Raw genomic sequence first — 14,450 nt, forward strand, 5'->3', positions numbered from 1 at the left:
TCAATCGTGTACATTTCTTGAATGTAATGTTGCTGCTTCGATGTGCCTGCACTGAATATTTGGATCATATGTCTAATAATAATGCACAATTGGCGAGGGCTGTTTTCCATTTAAAAGGTGAAAGATTAAAAGACCTGAAGCACCGAGGGTCGTTTTGCATTTCAGCGGCCCCCGGGGGCCTAATCCCTCTGTGTGCGCTCTGAAATCTTTTAAAGGCATCTTCATCCGCGCAGAATGCTTGAACTCTTCTCTTCTCATTACGTTGTGTGTGAAGGACACCCTTTGGAAGTGTAACCCGGTCTGAACCGCGCAGTCTGTATGGAAATGGATTCAGACGAGACTGTGGAGGTTAATTTCAGTCTGTTGAGACAAGAACAGAAGAGAAACACCATTTATTGTCCCACAGCGGAGAAATTCAGATGAACCAGCAGCAAGTTAAATAGAAATGGAACCAAGGATGCAGCCGTCTGAACACAAAATCAAAGCATTTCTGGAGGAATTATCCCCAGTTCTAGCAGATCTCTGCTTGTAAAATTGAAGCAGATTTGTTAGAAATGTCCTCATAGTTGAAAACTGACGGTAAAGCAGCAGTTTTTTCCTCTCGTCTGAAACTCGATCTAATGATTTTTATCTTTTCCTTCACTTTTAATCTGAACTTTGAACCTTCATCTTTGTACAACGGATGGTTTTCATTCTCTTTTTTTGTGCTACATGCTCATTTTTTTCAATCCCTGATTAGTTTTACAACCTTCACATTTTTTCTAAGGTGAACAAAGCAAAATCTATGAAAACAGTTCACAACTTTAAGATGGACCTTGCTGAAAGAAAATGTAGCAGATATCTGAAATCAAGGCAACCCAAAGATGCAGGCAACACAATCCATGATATGGTTTAAGATGCTGGTAGAATCACCAGATGTGAGGTAAACACTTCCTGCTTCAGTTTTCTGAGACAATACTTCAAAGATTAAAACATGTTTACGGTAGAAGTTATTGGTAAATGGTCTTGAGTGACACCACAAAAACGAGGGTCAAAGCTAACCTCAGCGCTTTTAGTTGTTGCTGGAATTCCTGAGTGAAAAGGCAACGGACAGGATGTAGCAAATCAATCTAGAGTAAATTTGGAACCAAAAACACTCCTAGAAAATAAGAGATCTCCAAACCAAACAGAAAAAGACTCCCTCCTTCACAGTGGAGTAACCGTCATTAAGGTCTCTCCTACACAAAGGAGCAGAAGAGTCCACCCTCCTTCTAAAAGGAGTAAACAAACACAAAACACACTCCTCTCTGGTCACTAACTATCCTCCCAACCATGCAGTAACCTACCAGAATAGACCGGTTTTTGTTTGGTCAGACGTAACAGAATATTACCTGACGACCTCTGCAGTTCTAGTGAATATCAAATAACTGAAGAGGAAATCGCTCCACCTACCTGCACATCCTGGACACATTAGCAGGAGAGTGAGAAGTATGGATGCAGCGACCTCCATGTTGGTTGACTGCATATTGGTAGTGCTGCTCCAGAACTCATTGTATTGCTGTTGCTTTTTCCGATCATTACTATGTTGAGAGATGAAAACCCGCCTTAGTCCAGCTTCCAGACGCATTTGGAACAGTTTTCATTTAAGCTACATTTAGATACTGTCACGTTAGCCGTTATGTGAACTGGTTGGCAACTTCCTGTTAAAAAGTTCTTTACAGCATGATGGGTACACCGCCGTAATTTGCAAGGATACTTTCAAGTATATGACGAGCCAGTGCCATTTTGATGTCATTAGATCACATGATTTAGTTTTTCTCAGTGTATTTCTGTAAAGTTCAGATGAGCAGCCATCTCTGCTTGGCCTGTCTACCATAAAATCCTGCTTGGTGTAATGCATTATCAATGGCTGACTTTCTTGTATGTCCCATGGCGTAGTGAGTAAAGCTGCGGAGGTTCTCTCCCTATCTGGTACCTTTGTCTTTATCTTTACCCTATTTCCTGTATACCTGCTGTTGGAAAATGGAAAAAGGCTCGCCCCCCAAAAACCAATGGTTGACCTTCTGGATGGACTTCAAATCCATCCAGGGGAACAGTGGAGAAACTGGATGCGGTTGAGTTCAATGCCAAGTGGATGTGAATGTATACTCACTTGTGATGTGTTTATAGTTCTCAAGAACTATAAACACACAACCAACGTGTAGGTTTCCTACATGTTGGTTCAGACCACACTGGCCCTGTTTCGTCCGCATTATTCAAACTCTGTCTAGAAAGTCAGGTTGGTTTGGGAAGGTGTGAACAAGTAATTGAACTCTGATGAAAGCAAACTCTGGAAAAAAGAAAGCAAACTCTGGTCTGCCTGCAAACCCAGACCAGAGTTCAGTTGAAGTGCGATTCGAATGCAAGCGGACCAGAATGCCCAGCAAAAAGTTCACTGTAGCCGTTGCCATTCTGGGTAAATGCAACCAAAACAAACATGTCTAGCGGTAGTGGGAGAAATGGCTCGTGGTCTTATGCAAAAGAGAAATCCTACAACCGCTAAAATCTGATGCTACTCCAATTTTGTTCACATTTTCTGAAAGAGGAATTTGCGCTCAGCGTCGTCTTTGGAGGTTTTGGTGTTTTCTTCATTAGCTATTGGTGCAGCACCGCCACAGGCGAACGGGGAAACAGATTTTTCAATTTGGATTGTTTGATACGGTGCAGTGTGAAAGCAAACTGCACCAATTAGGAAAATGGGCGAAATTGCAACAGAAAATCTAACATGCTGCAACTTTGATCCCCAATCAAACCGAACCTACTGGATTATCGGGTGTGAAAACACCCTAAAGCGTGTAAAACATTTCCATGTGTACAAATATGAGGGAACAATAAACTGAATCCACTTTGGAATAAGGCAGAACATAGAAAAAGTCAATATTTTTAGACTGCAGAAATTGTTAACAGGATGAACGGCTTCTGCTTCAGCTGTGCCGCTCTTCCTTTTCATTTCCTGGATGGAGGCATCAGCTGGAAGTGGACAGGAAGCTGCAGCTACTCTGTCTGTTTGGAACAGGAAGGATCTACTCCTGGATAGGAGCTGCTATTTTGGTCCCGATGTAAACATCTCCTCCAGGAATGTCACCTTAAAACCTGCGCTATTTCTGCTCAGATAAACGTTTGAAGGCTGTTTTACTTGGCACGTGATGAGAGACTTTTTTTTTTCCACACAGTGGTGATCAAAACCGTACCCCCTAGTTTGGTATTTTTTGTGTTTTTAGTTGGTTCCAAAGGAACATTTGAGAGTTAGGAAAAAGGAGAGAAATTGCAGTGCTTAGCGACTATTACAGTTCATTTCACCTTCCGTCTTTTTAATCAGGCTGGAAACTGTCTCTCCTGGTTCCTGATGGCCTTTGATTGAAACCTTCCTCTCTAATCACTACAGTGACACCAAAACCGCACCATCTCTCACACTCTCTCTCCCTTTTTGTGACTAACGGTCCTTTTCTGAGAGAAGTCTCTGCTAATGACAGCGTGCCATTGCTCATACCGACACAATCAGCTCCTTGTCTCCTCGATCAAACACACACATGCAGACTCATTCTCTTTCGTGTTGTCTCTCAGGGCTCCAGGTCGCGGCTTGTCTAACCTCTCGGGGGCGCTGAATGCGGCTTGGCTGTCGCTGAAATTACACCCCTCCGAAGCCTCAGCCACCCGGCAGTTCACATGGGCTGCTGGTATTTAGGGCCCCAGGCTAAGAGTCTTTTTATCTGGGGGTTTTTGGGGAGGAGGGCTGGGTCCTGTCTCTTCAAACACACAGAGAGATAATGGCTTTAGGGACACACAGGGAGGGGAAGGGGGCCGGCACAGCGCCTGAGTGTGGGGGGGGCTGCAGTCAATAACAAACAGGGAGGGGTCTGGAAATGTAAGGAGTTTTGTGTTGGCCATTGACTGCGCCGCCTTAAATGGTGCGAGATTTGATTTGAAAATGAAATAATTATGCAAATTGAATGCTCGAAGTGAACCTGAAGTCGGGAGCGTTTAGTTCACACACTCCAAACTGCTTCAGGAAATGTTCTTTGCTTAAGATTCAGAAAAAAGAAAATCATTTTTTTTGCAACGTTTAAAGGGGCATTATTATGTAAAATCAACATTTTTGAGCTTTACATCATGTTATCATGTTGTTTGCTAAAGAAAAACATACCTGCAGTGTTATGTTGATTCTTTCGTTGACGTTTGAGAAATCCTTGAATCTCCCATGGCAACCATTCAGCTGTGCAGAACGCTTGGTGGGACGTAGCCCCACCTTCGAGGACGAAGCTCCACCTCGGAGCTGTAGTTTTCAATCTTCTGAGCTTCCACCTCACAAAGCATACATCTCCTGTAACTTCTCCACTCAGCTCCTTCAGACTAGCCATCAGCAATTAGCAAACATGTAGTGGAACACCTGAGCTCATTATAGGAGCTACTTTTGAGTGCAAAAGCCAAATTCCTGTTAGCAGTTTGTCAAAAGCCATGTAACTGAATCAAGATTCTCTGGTTAAGCAGAACGCCAGATGGAATTTCTGCCTTTACCTGGTTGTCCTCTTTAAACTGTGGTCGTAATGCAACAGAACTGGGCATGCTCAGGGATCCTAAAACTCAGGTTCGCCTGCCTCTGAGCTTCCCGAGAATGTCAAGAATGCTTGTTTGTGGAGAGGATGAGTGTTTCTTTGTTGTGGGAGGCAATTCAGAGCATATGTCCTTTTAACTACGAGCATGTCAGCTCCTCGTTTTGGGCTGTAAATGAAGTGATTTAGGAATTAATAAATAGATTGTGATAAGAATTTGTGTTAAAAAAATTTCCCAGAAGATTTTTAGTTTTAATTTCTTGTAACATCACAGAGCCGAGTTGTTTTTCTCCCAAGTTCATGGTTTCTGACAAAATAAACGGCACTTGTGAATGTTTATCTAACTGCAGAGCTTGGAGCTTAGTTTATTTTTTGTTTTCTGAAGAAAAAAAAGCAGAATGTGGCTTGTAACTATTTCTCTCTGGTTGTTTTTTTTCTTTTGAACAAGATCAAAAAGAGAGCATCATCTAAGGTGCTGGTCAGACTTTTTGTAGGGTGAGCCAAAGGTCAAGAAAGAGGTCAGCTGGGCAAACCAGACGACCATAAATTTGACAAAAATGTGGACAGCAGCTTGCAACTGCATGATGAGGAAATGGGGCAGGAAACGCTGTATGTGCTCAGGTATTTGTAGAGATCTTACTGTACTTACCATTTGGACTTCCTGTACGTTTTGGTGAAAGGCAAAGAGGCTTTCTGGATCTTCTCCATCTTTGCATTGTCTTTCATGTGAGATCTGGTAAACAAAGGAAGCCGTTTCAGGATGATGTCTAGCTGTAGGGGCATCCAAGAGTTCCACTGAAGAAAGAGAAGTTTAGCCCCTCTGATCAGCTCTGGGTTTGCAGTGGTGGGATATGCTGCAAAGGAGTATCGTCTGGAAAGCATCCCAATCAAAGGGCTGAACCACCTCAAGAGGTGCCTTTCGATGCGGAGGAGCAGCAGCTCTGCTTTGAGGTTCTCCTGGATAATGGAGCTCCTCAGTTTATTAGGCTGAGTCCATCCTTTGAGTCATGATCCGTACCTTATGACCATACTTGAGGCCGAGAATGTAGACAAACTGGTAACTCGAGTCACGGTTATTGCTTCAAATGAGACTCCAATACATCAATAAATCTCCTGCTCCTCCCTATCATCATTTGAGAATAATTTTAACTTTTTATTTTGAGGTAAAGATTGACCCTCAACACCAAGGGGGCACTTTACATTCTTCCAGTTGAGCTGACTCTCATCCTGCCCACTTGACTCAACTTTGAACCACTCCACTACACATTTAAGGTCATGCCTTGAAGACACCAGGAGAAACGCATCATGTTCAAAGAACGACCCTAATATTCCCAAACCAGACACTGTTCCATCTATCGCCATGCGTTGAGATCTTGCTCATGAACACCAGGATCTGTGACGATAGCTCAACAACCAACACAGGGTCCATGGTTGAGATGTTCAGCTGAAAATGTAGATACAACTCTTACTTTGGCTACTCAAGGAGTGAAAAGCCCATACTCCTGTAACAACCCCCACAAAATGCCTAAGGGGAAATCCACAAAAGACATTCAGGAGGATTAAGGAGGTCCTGAAAGTGCTTCTTTCACCTCTTGATAACATCGCCCATCTTTGTCAGCAGGCTAAACTGAACACACCCTTGTATAGTCTCGCTTCTCCTTTCCTGAGGTGTGGAATAGGTTTCCAGAATTCCCTTAGGTCCAACCCAAAAATCCACCTTACAAGTCAAGAACAACCATCAGGACATGAGGGAAGCTCTGCAGGAGGAATTACTTCAGAATGGGGACCTCTGTCAGATGTTCATCACATTTACTTTTCCCTGGTCTGTCGGGATCTGGATGTCCAAGAAATGCCATGCCAGGTCTAATACCATAATTGGAAAATTTTACTCTCAACGCTTGGATCAAAGTGGTTTTGTGCTAATTACTAAAGACCTTATGCTCATATGGTTTGGACATGGTTTGTTTTTTTATGTTTGTTTGTTTCTTTATGAACAGTGCAGACCAAAATAAAACCGAAATGGCATTCATTCTTGTTGTAGCACCCCCAGACCATCACACTTCTGCCACCATCTTTGAGTTGTCGGGATGATATTGTTTTTCTAAGGATCTATGTTAGTTTCAGGCCATAATTAGCTTGAAACACACTTTTCAAAATGCTCAATTTTTGTCATAAAAATTGAGTAATTTTGGAAACCTGGCCACTCTTACGACTTACCAATTGTAAGTCTTTTCTATATTTGGTACACTGCCATGCCTAAGCCATAAAATTGATTTGTAATCCTTTCCAGGTAGAACTGAGCAACTTTTCTCATGAGGTCTTCAGTTTCTTTAAATAGATATGCCCCTTTCTCATTTCTGCTAGCATATTTCATGTTGTCAGACAGGTTCGATGAGGGATTTCTCAGTCAGGTCATAATCAGTCCCACAGGTCTAGAGTTCTTGGAAACTGAACTGAACTTATGTTTAATCAAACAATTGATGATTTAACACAAAGGGCAACTGTGTTTTCACAATAGGCTAGGTTGGTTCTAAAAATGTTGTTTACTCGGGTGTTCTTGGTAATGGAAGCTAATTGTTAACCTGATTTAAGTAAGACAAAAAATATCAAAAAATTTGTAAGGGAATACATGAATTTTCACTGGGCTGTTAATTGCTTTTTGTTCTTAGTGGGGGAAAAATGACCTTTTCAAATAGCAACCAATGAATTGATCGGATCTGCGTGCACTTCTTGGACTTGGGGATATAAATAGCTTGAAATTTTACTTTCACCTTTGTTTATTGATTTTACTAGTCTCTTTGTCAGAATCTAGATTTATCCTGTAAAACTTTTTAAACAAGTCGCCCTGTAGGGTCGTCAGTGCAGTTTGTGCTCAAAGGTATGAGTTAGTTGAACATGCACGGGCGCGTGAAAGGTAAGGTCACACATTAAACATTTCTCCCCACTTCAAAGGGGATGCCTGGGCTCGTGACGTCAGCGCGCGCTCGTGCGGATGGCAGGACAGTCCTGGCAGCAGAGGAGCAGCAGAAGATGAAGAGGACATGAACTGAGCTGACGTCGCTCCGGACGGACAGCTTCTTATCTGTGAGTGACATTTCCCCACCGACGGACTTCATTTTTTTACGTTCTTCATCTGATAGTTGGCACGTTTTGTACTTTAAACCGGTGTTTAATGTGGTTTACTGTTTGGGGGCTCAGGTAAAAACCGTGGCTGTTTTATAACGCAACATAATTGCTTTCAAAAAATACATTTTATGGTGGGCAATGACATGTTTATAGCAGTAGCTAGTACATTTGCGATGTATTTCTCGTCCAAGTAACCTGCGACAAGAAATACCTCCACTTTAAAAACACCTAATCTACCTGCTGCGTCTTTAAAGCCTCGTATATTGTCTAATTGAACTAGCTGTATCCTTTCTATTTATTTACTATTCCTTATTTTGTAATTTGCAAAACGGTAAGAATCTTTAAAAAAATCTTTTTGGTTTTATTTTTCTTTATAAATCCAAAATTTAAGTATAATTTTTACACCAATATGGTTATGTGTTTGTTTTACTATGCTCAAATTGCTCACTGCTGATAGAATGACAACCGGAGATAAATTATAATCAAATGCATATTTTATGTTGGTTCATTGTTTTCAGTTTAACAAACAGAACCTTTAGCATTGATGCTAATTTTATTTTACTTCTCATATTTCTTTTATCTGTTTCTGTTGCATTAAGTTAATTGGTATGCCATAAAATGATATAAAAATGAGTTGAGTAAAGAGTGTTATTCTCTCCCATCCTCGCCTCAGTGTAGACGGCGTCATGCTGTATCTTTCGCGCCCCCTACTGGCCGCCTGCCTGTACCTGCTGCTGCCCTGGGGCCAGGGCAGGACCTTCGGCTACAACAACGGGTTTCACTACCAGGACATCAGCAACGGGGATGGAAACGGAGAGAGTAGGTGCTTTTTGTGGGTCTTTGATTAAATGAAATGACAAGGCGTTGCATATTTTCGTCTGGGAGTCAGGTGAGCTACAGGCAACCTTTGATCAGATTGTAAGATGGCAGGCTGGAAAGGACCTGGAGGTGGGAAGACAAAGTACTCTATAATTAATGGTGCTCAGGCAGTCAGCCAGTGTTATCTAAACAGTTTTCCAGTGAGTGATGTTGATCTCCTGTATGTTAGTTATGTGTTTGGGATGTGGTTTTATCCTCCTTTCCCCTTAATTACTGCCTGAGTTTATGTTTCTGCAACTTTTCTAGAGACACAAAGCAATTATATCATGGATTTGTGAAGAACGAAAGAGTTGAGCACATCTTAAAACAATAACAGAGCATTTTACCCATTTCTAAATCACTGGAAATATATTTTAACTCTGTTAATCTGTGTCAAAAGTATATGTAGGAGAGGTCTCCTGTGTGTCTGCACAGCAGGAAGTCAAGACCAAGAGAATCCTTCCTGTCTTCAATTTGTTTTGCATACAAATACAAAAAGAAAAATAATTCAATTAACAACTGCAGGTTAAAAATTAATCAACTTTTCGTTTACAAAACGGAAAAAGAAAACAAGCATTTTTCAATAGATACAAGTTCTGCTAAATGCAAGAATTATAACAGATTCAAATACATTAGTGGATGGTAATTTCCTCCTTTTTCTATGCTAACTACACACCTCACCATTCTGTTCTTCTAACATGCTTATCAAAAGTAATCAACCTTTGGATATTTTATTCTTTTTATTGCTTTTCCAAATTAATTATAGTAAACAGAATTTTACTTTTTTGACCAAAAAATATTACAAAATACCCTTTATTGTCAAAGTGGAAACTGATTTCTACAAAAACAAAAGATTCAATAAAAACATTGTGATTGCATAATTTTTAATAGTCTCCATTAAACTCTCAAAATTAATTTAATGGAGCCTGAAGGCCTCATGCCTTTACGGTTGAGAAGTCCTTTAATCAAAACCATTCAGCTGTGTAAAATGCTTGGGTGAACCTAGCTCTGCCTTCGAGCTGCAGTTCTGCAGCTTCCGTCTCACAGCAGACGTACCCCAGGACTCCCCCACTCAGCTCCTTTAGACTAGCCAGCACAAATTAGCAAACACCTGGTGGAACTGTGCATCTGCTGAGCTCATTATAGGAGCTACTCTCAATGACACGCTGGTAAAAATGTTGCTAAATGTTGAGGAGTGATGATGTGATGACTTCCTGAAGGGAGAGTTTCATGAAGAGCAGGATTTTTTTTAAAGAGACAGAGGCCCAATTTCAAGGCGTTAAATTATGAAGTAAAATTTCTTTTAAGTCCTGTTTGATATGATTAGCATTTTTTAAACAACTTAAGTTAACTCAGTTACTTGATTATGCTATAAAATGGTACTATGTGCCTGGAAAACACATAATACTGCACCTTTAATACCAACTAATTCAAAAGCAGCTCATTTTGTTTAAAGTAACGGAATTTTGAAAGCCTTCCATGAACATAAAAACGCTTCATGTGTTCACAAACAGCTCTGAACACACCCTGGTGTTTTGAATCTTTTTTTCTGTCTTATTAGTTTATTTCAGTGGGATTCGCCTTCTTGTGGAATCGCCCCAGCATTTGGTGTCGGCCACCAGGGGGAGCAGCGTCACCCTTCCCTGTCACTACCGCTATGAACCCGAACTGACCGCGCCGCGCAGGACCCGGGTCAAATGGTCCAGGTTACCCGCCAACTCCATCACCACGAACGAAGCCTTCGCCTTGGAAACTGAAGTTATGGTCGCCATGGGCAACCGCCATCGCAGCTACGGCAGCTTCAAAGGCCGAGTGCGCCTGCGTCGCTCGGCTCCAGGGGACATGTCTCTGGTGATAAATGAGCTGCAGCTGAACGACACCGGGCGGTACCGCTGCGAAGTGATCGATGGCCTGGAGGATGAAAGCGTAACGGTGGAGCTGGAGCTGAGGGGTGAGATACACTGGAGTTTAATGTACTTTACTGAGGTAAACATAAAGTATAGATGAACAGTAAAGGAATGTATGTCTGTATCTGTTAATGTGTGGCATATTAACAGACAGAACCACAGCTCATCTGTATGGTGCTCATTTGGGGCCGTAGTATGTTTGATTAAAACTGAAAAATAATTTTTGAAACTTAAAGAAAAAGATTTGTAACTGCAAAGCATGTTCAGAGCTCCTTTATTAGATTTCCCCCCCCCAATTTGTGTTTGTTTTCAGCTTCAATACAAAATGTAATTTAATTTTTTTTTAAACCCAAAAAGTAAAAACAACATAGAATCTGAAGTAGCTTTAATTTTTTTGTTTGTTTAAAAATATTTTTTTATTTTTATTTATTTATTTTTTACAAACTGAATTATTTCTCCCAATTTAGTTCCATACATTCAGGATCACCATGAGCTAATATTCTCTGTAATTGTTTTCCTCGCCTCACTGTCAGTTTTATCTAGGAGCAGACAAATGATGCCTTTTCTTTACTAATGTTGTCTAACAAACAAAACAGAGCTACATTTATAATGTGACTAAATCACACACATGCATATTCTGTTTAATAATCAGATCACTTCTAAAAGATAAACTAGTTGTAAGGTGTCCTGTTTGTGGGTGAAATACAACAAAATTATTAACAATTTCAAGTAGTGTTGATATTTTCTCAATAAAGTGTAGATGCAACATAAAGTTTAATTAGATGAGTAATGTTAGATTTTTAACCATAATCAGATCTTGTATGGAAAGTCTGGAAATATGATTACTAATTATTAAGAGCACCTCTGTATCTGATATTCATTCGGTTGGCTCATTGCTTATAATGAGCCAAAGTTGTATCTCTTCCCATTTGGAAATCCCACTGGGAAACAGGGAGCAACTCACACTGCCTCCAGTTGTAAGGCTGACTTCGCATTTCAACATGGCCGCTCCTCACATCAACAGTCATAAGATGTGGCGGGAATGGTGGCAGCTTGTTTTTTATATGATCTATATGTGCAACTGCCCAGGGTGCCGTTAGAAAGGGGTGAGGTGCCCAATAACTAGAAACTAAATATATCTTGTCTAATAATTGCTTGCATTTTTATTGGTTGGGTAGCTACAGAAGGAGGGGCTTGCTCAGGGCAACATTGCTGCAAGAACCACTACTGGGTGGAAACATGTTTATTTTATAAAACACACAAGTGGAAATGTGTCTTAAATCAGTGTTACATGTAGTGTCTGTGACTCTAAACTGAGCAAGTTAAAAGTGGTGTTTGCTTATGGAACGGAAAGCTTAAAATGGAAAGCTTAAAATTTAGGACACTAGTCACATAAAGAAGTGTGGTTTATATCACTAAGATGAGCACAATACCTGCATGTAATCATATTTTCACATTTATGGCAAAGTAACAATCCCAATACTGATGGTTTTGGAGGTTTTAAACATCATGAATTTATCATGACAACAATATATGAGAATGACCAGAATAAGAAATGTATCACGATAAGCAATACATGATAAACTCCTGTTAATGTTGATAGACTCTTTCAGGTCTGTCAACCTGAGGAATCCAGGCAGTCTGCAGACCACGTTAACAAATTCTGGTTTTGATGATAAAACTATTGCTCATGAGATTGATGTAGGTTGTTTTTAATTGTAAGGATTTGAGTTGTAAAGTACTTTTCTTTTGTAGGTGTTGTGTTCCCCTATCACTCTCAGAAAGGACGCTACCATCTGAACTTCTTTGGTGCCCAGCAAGCATGCCTGGATCAAGACGCCACTCTGGCTACATTTGAGCAGCTGCTCTCGGCCTGGGAGGACGGGCTGGACTGGTGCAACGCCGGCTGGCTGGCCGACGGCACTGTGCAGTACCCCATCACCGCCCCACGGCACGGCTGCGGAGGTGAAAGTTCAGCTCCCGGACTCCGTAGCTACGGACCAAAAAACCGCCTCTTCCACCGATTTGATGCTTTCTGCTTCTCGGCTTCCATGAAGGGTCGGTATGAAAACCCGCCGGGTCTGCAGCTAAAGGTATCCGTCTTTGCTGATCACTCTTCTCTCTGTTCTAGGGATCATTTACCACTTAAACCACCCAAGACGGATGAACTTCACAGAAGCAGGCCACGCTTGTGCCAGAGACGGGGGCCGGGTTGCCAAAGTAGGCCAGCTGTACGCCGCATGGAAGCTGAAGGGACTGGATCGCTGCGACGCAGGCTGGTTGGCCGACGGGAGCGTGCGTTATCCTATCACAAACGCCAGGGCTAACTGTGGCACGTCACAGCCAGGGGTGCGTAGCTTTGGGTTCCCGGCTCCACACATGAAATTCGGCGTGTACTGCTACCGATAGATGACTTACAACAAACCTGGATCCAAATAGACAAGAAGACGGTTCCTGTATCTTTGTTTTTTAGAACGGACAATGCGACCTTTAAAAGATTTTTATTTCAATGACTGGTGAAACGTCTCTGGGACAAAGCAGAAAATCATCCAACCCCCCCCAAAAAACTAGAAATGTTTACATCTTCTATGTGGAAAATTTCCACCACAGCTTTTGGAGCAGCACCACAAATACTTTCTTTTATCGTTCACATTAACACCAGTCAGCAGCAGCTGCTTGGTAGGATATTAGTACAGTTTTACCTTTCGTCTGCAGATTTCTACACTGTGATTGTTCGGTACTAGATGGGCGCTGTCTTTTAAAGAATTGCTTTAGCATATGTCTGTGGTGAAGCTGTTAATGAACGATGCTCTACGAATGACAAAGCCACTCTGTTCTTGTAATATAGAAAATTACCTTGTAAAAGAAGAATCCGAGTTCTTGTCAAACGCATGCCCTTTTTTTGTATTGTCTATGCATTTGTGATATTTTCTATGAATAAAAACTCTTCTGTAAATATTTACTTGCCAAATGTATTTAAGCAAGATTGTACAAAACTAATTTATCCCCTTTGTATTAACTCTAGATACTGATCATATTGACTGTTTTTGCTTGAAAAATTTAAACAAGACGACAAAATTATAGCAGATATTTAGGTTGATTGATGCTCCTAATTTCCAGTGCCTTGTAAATTCCCCCCTTACAAAACCGACAGAACCAAAAACTAGGAATAGAACACAAAACAGGCCACAACTCAATGTCAAAGTATGGAAGAAGATTGAGGCCAATAATAATTTTCAAGTTTTTTTCCACAAAATGCCAGGGACTAATCTTAAAAAAAAAAATTTTTCTAGCAAATTTTGATAGGAGCTCAGAAATGTCCTGGTTTTTCCTAGAAAATGTTCTCCATTTTTTCCCTTCTATCTACAGTGACCCTAATACACAATATTCTGAGTTTAATTTTCTAAGATTAAAAGTTATAATTCTGAAGAAAAAGGAGCCATTTTTCTTATCCAGTGGCCCTAATCCTCGTCTGCATGAAAGAGACTAAAATACTAAGACAAAAAAGGAGCTCAGAGATGAGAGCGAGAGCAAACAGAAAGTAAAGAGCTTTTCCAAAATAAAACAGGACAAGGAACATTACACCCACCTATACAGAACACACCTTTATATTTCAATCTACAGCATGTTCCTCAGTGACTAGAACGATGAATAAATAACGTAAATCGCTGTTCACATGCTGCTACGCATGACCTCGTATCTCAGCACGCCTCTCCCCAAAGACGCAGCAGCACATCCACACAGAGCCGGTCTGTTCACGGGCGCTGCCGCCATGAAGGTGGTCACTGTAGCAGCCGATGAAGGAGCCATTTATTGCATGTTTTTTCATGGTTAAGTCGCACAGGAGGGCAAAAGAAAACAACAACAAACAAATAAAAGTCCGGTTTGTGCTTCAGTCCACCTGAAATGTCTCAACTTCAAGGAAAACCGTTTCTAGGAAAAGACGAGAATTCTATGAATCCATGCATGAGGTTAAAACTTCACGTTGATT

The 14,450-nt window shown here is 41.1% G+C and overlaps 1 protein-coding gene across 2 annotated transcripts; it reads left to right on the forward strand.

The window, feature by feature from the left end:
• The first annotated feature begins 7,068 nt into the window (after nt 1-7,068).
• Nucleotides 7,069-13,417, forward strand: hapln3 (hyaluronan and proteoglycan link protein 3). Of its 2 annotated transcripts, none has more exons than XM_008410742.3 (5): nt 7,069-7,652; nt 8,368-8,513; nt 10,114-10,503; nt 12,215-12,517; nt 12,591-13,417. In XM_008410742.3, the coding sequence occupies exons 2-5, from the start codon at nt 8,381-8,383 to the stop codon at nt 12,866-12,868; spliced, it is 1,104 nt and encodes a 367-aa protein (XP_008408964.1). In that variant the 5' UTR covers nt 7,069-7,652; nt 8,368-8,380; the 3' UTR covers nt 12,869-13,417. The 2 variants fall into 2 exon arrangements, with proteins under 2 accessions (XP_008408964.1, XP_008408966.1); XM_008410744.3 differs by having other exon boundaries at nt 8,373-8,513.
• The last annotated feature ends 1,033 nt before the right edge of the window (nt 13,418-14,450 follow it).

Source organism: Poecilia reticulata, chromosome 6 (assembly GCF_904066995.2).
Source record: "Poecilia reticulata chromosome 6, P_reticulata-male-v2, whole genome shotgun sequence".
Classification (NCBI taxonomy): domain Eukaryota; kingdom Metazoa; phylum Chordata; class Actinopteri; order Cyprinodontiformes; family Poeciliidae; genus Poecilia; species Poecilia reticulata.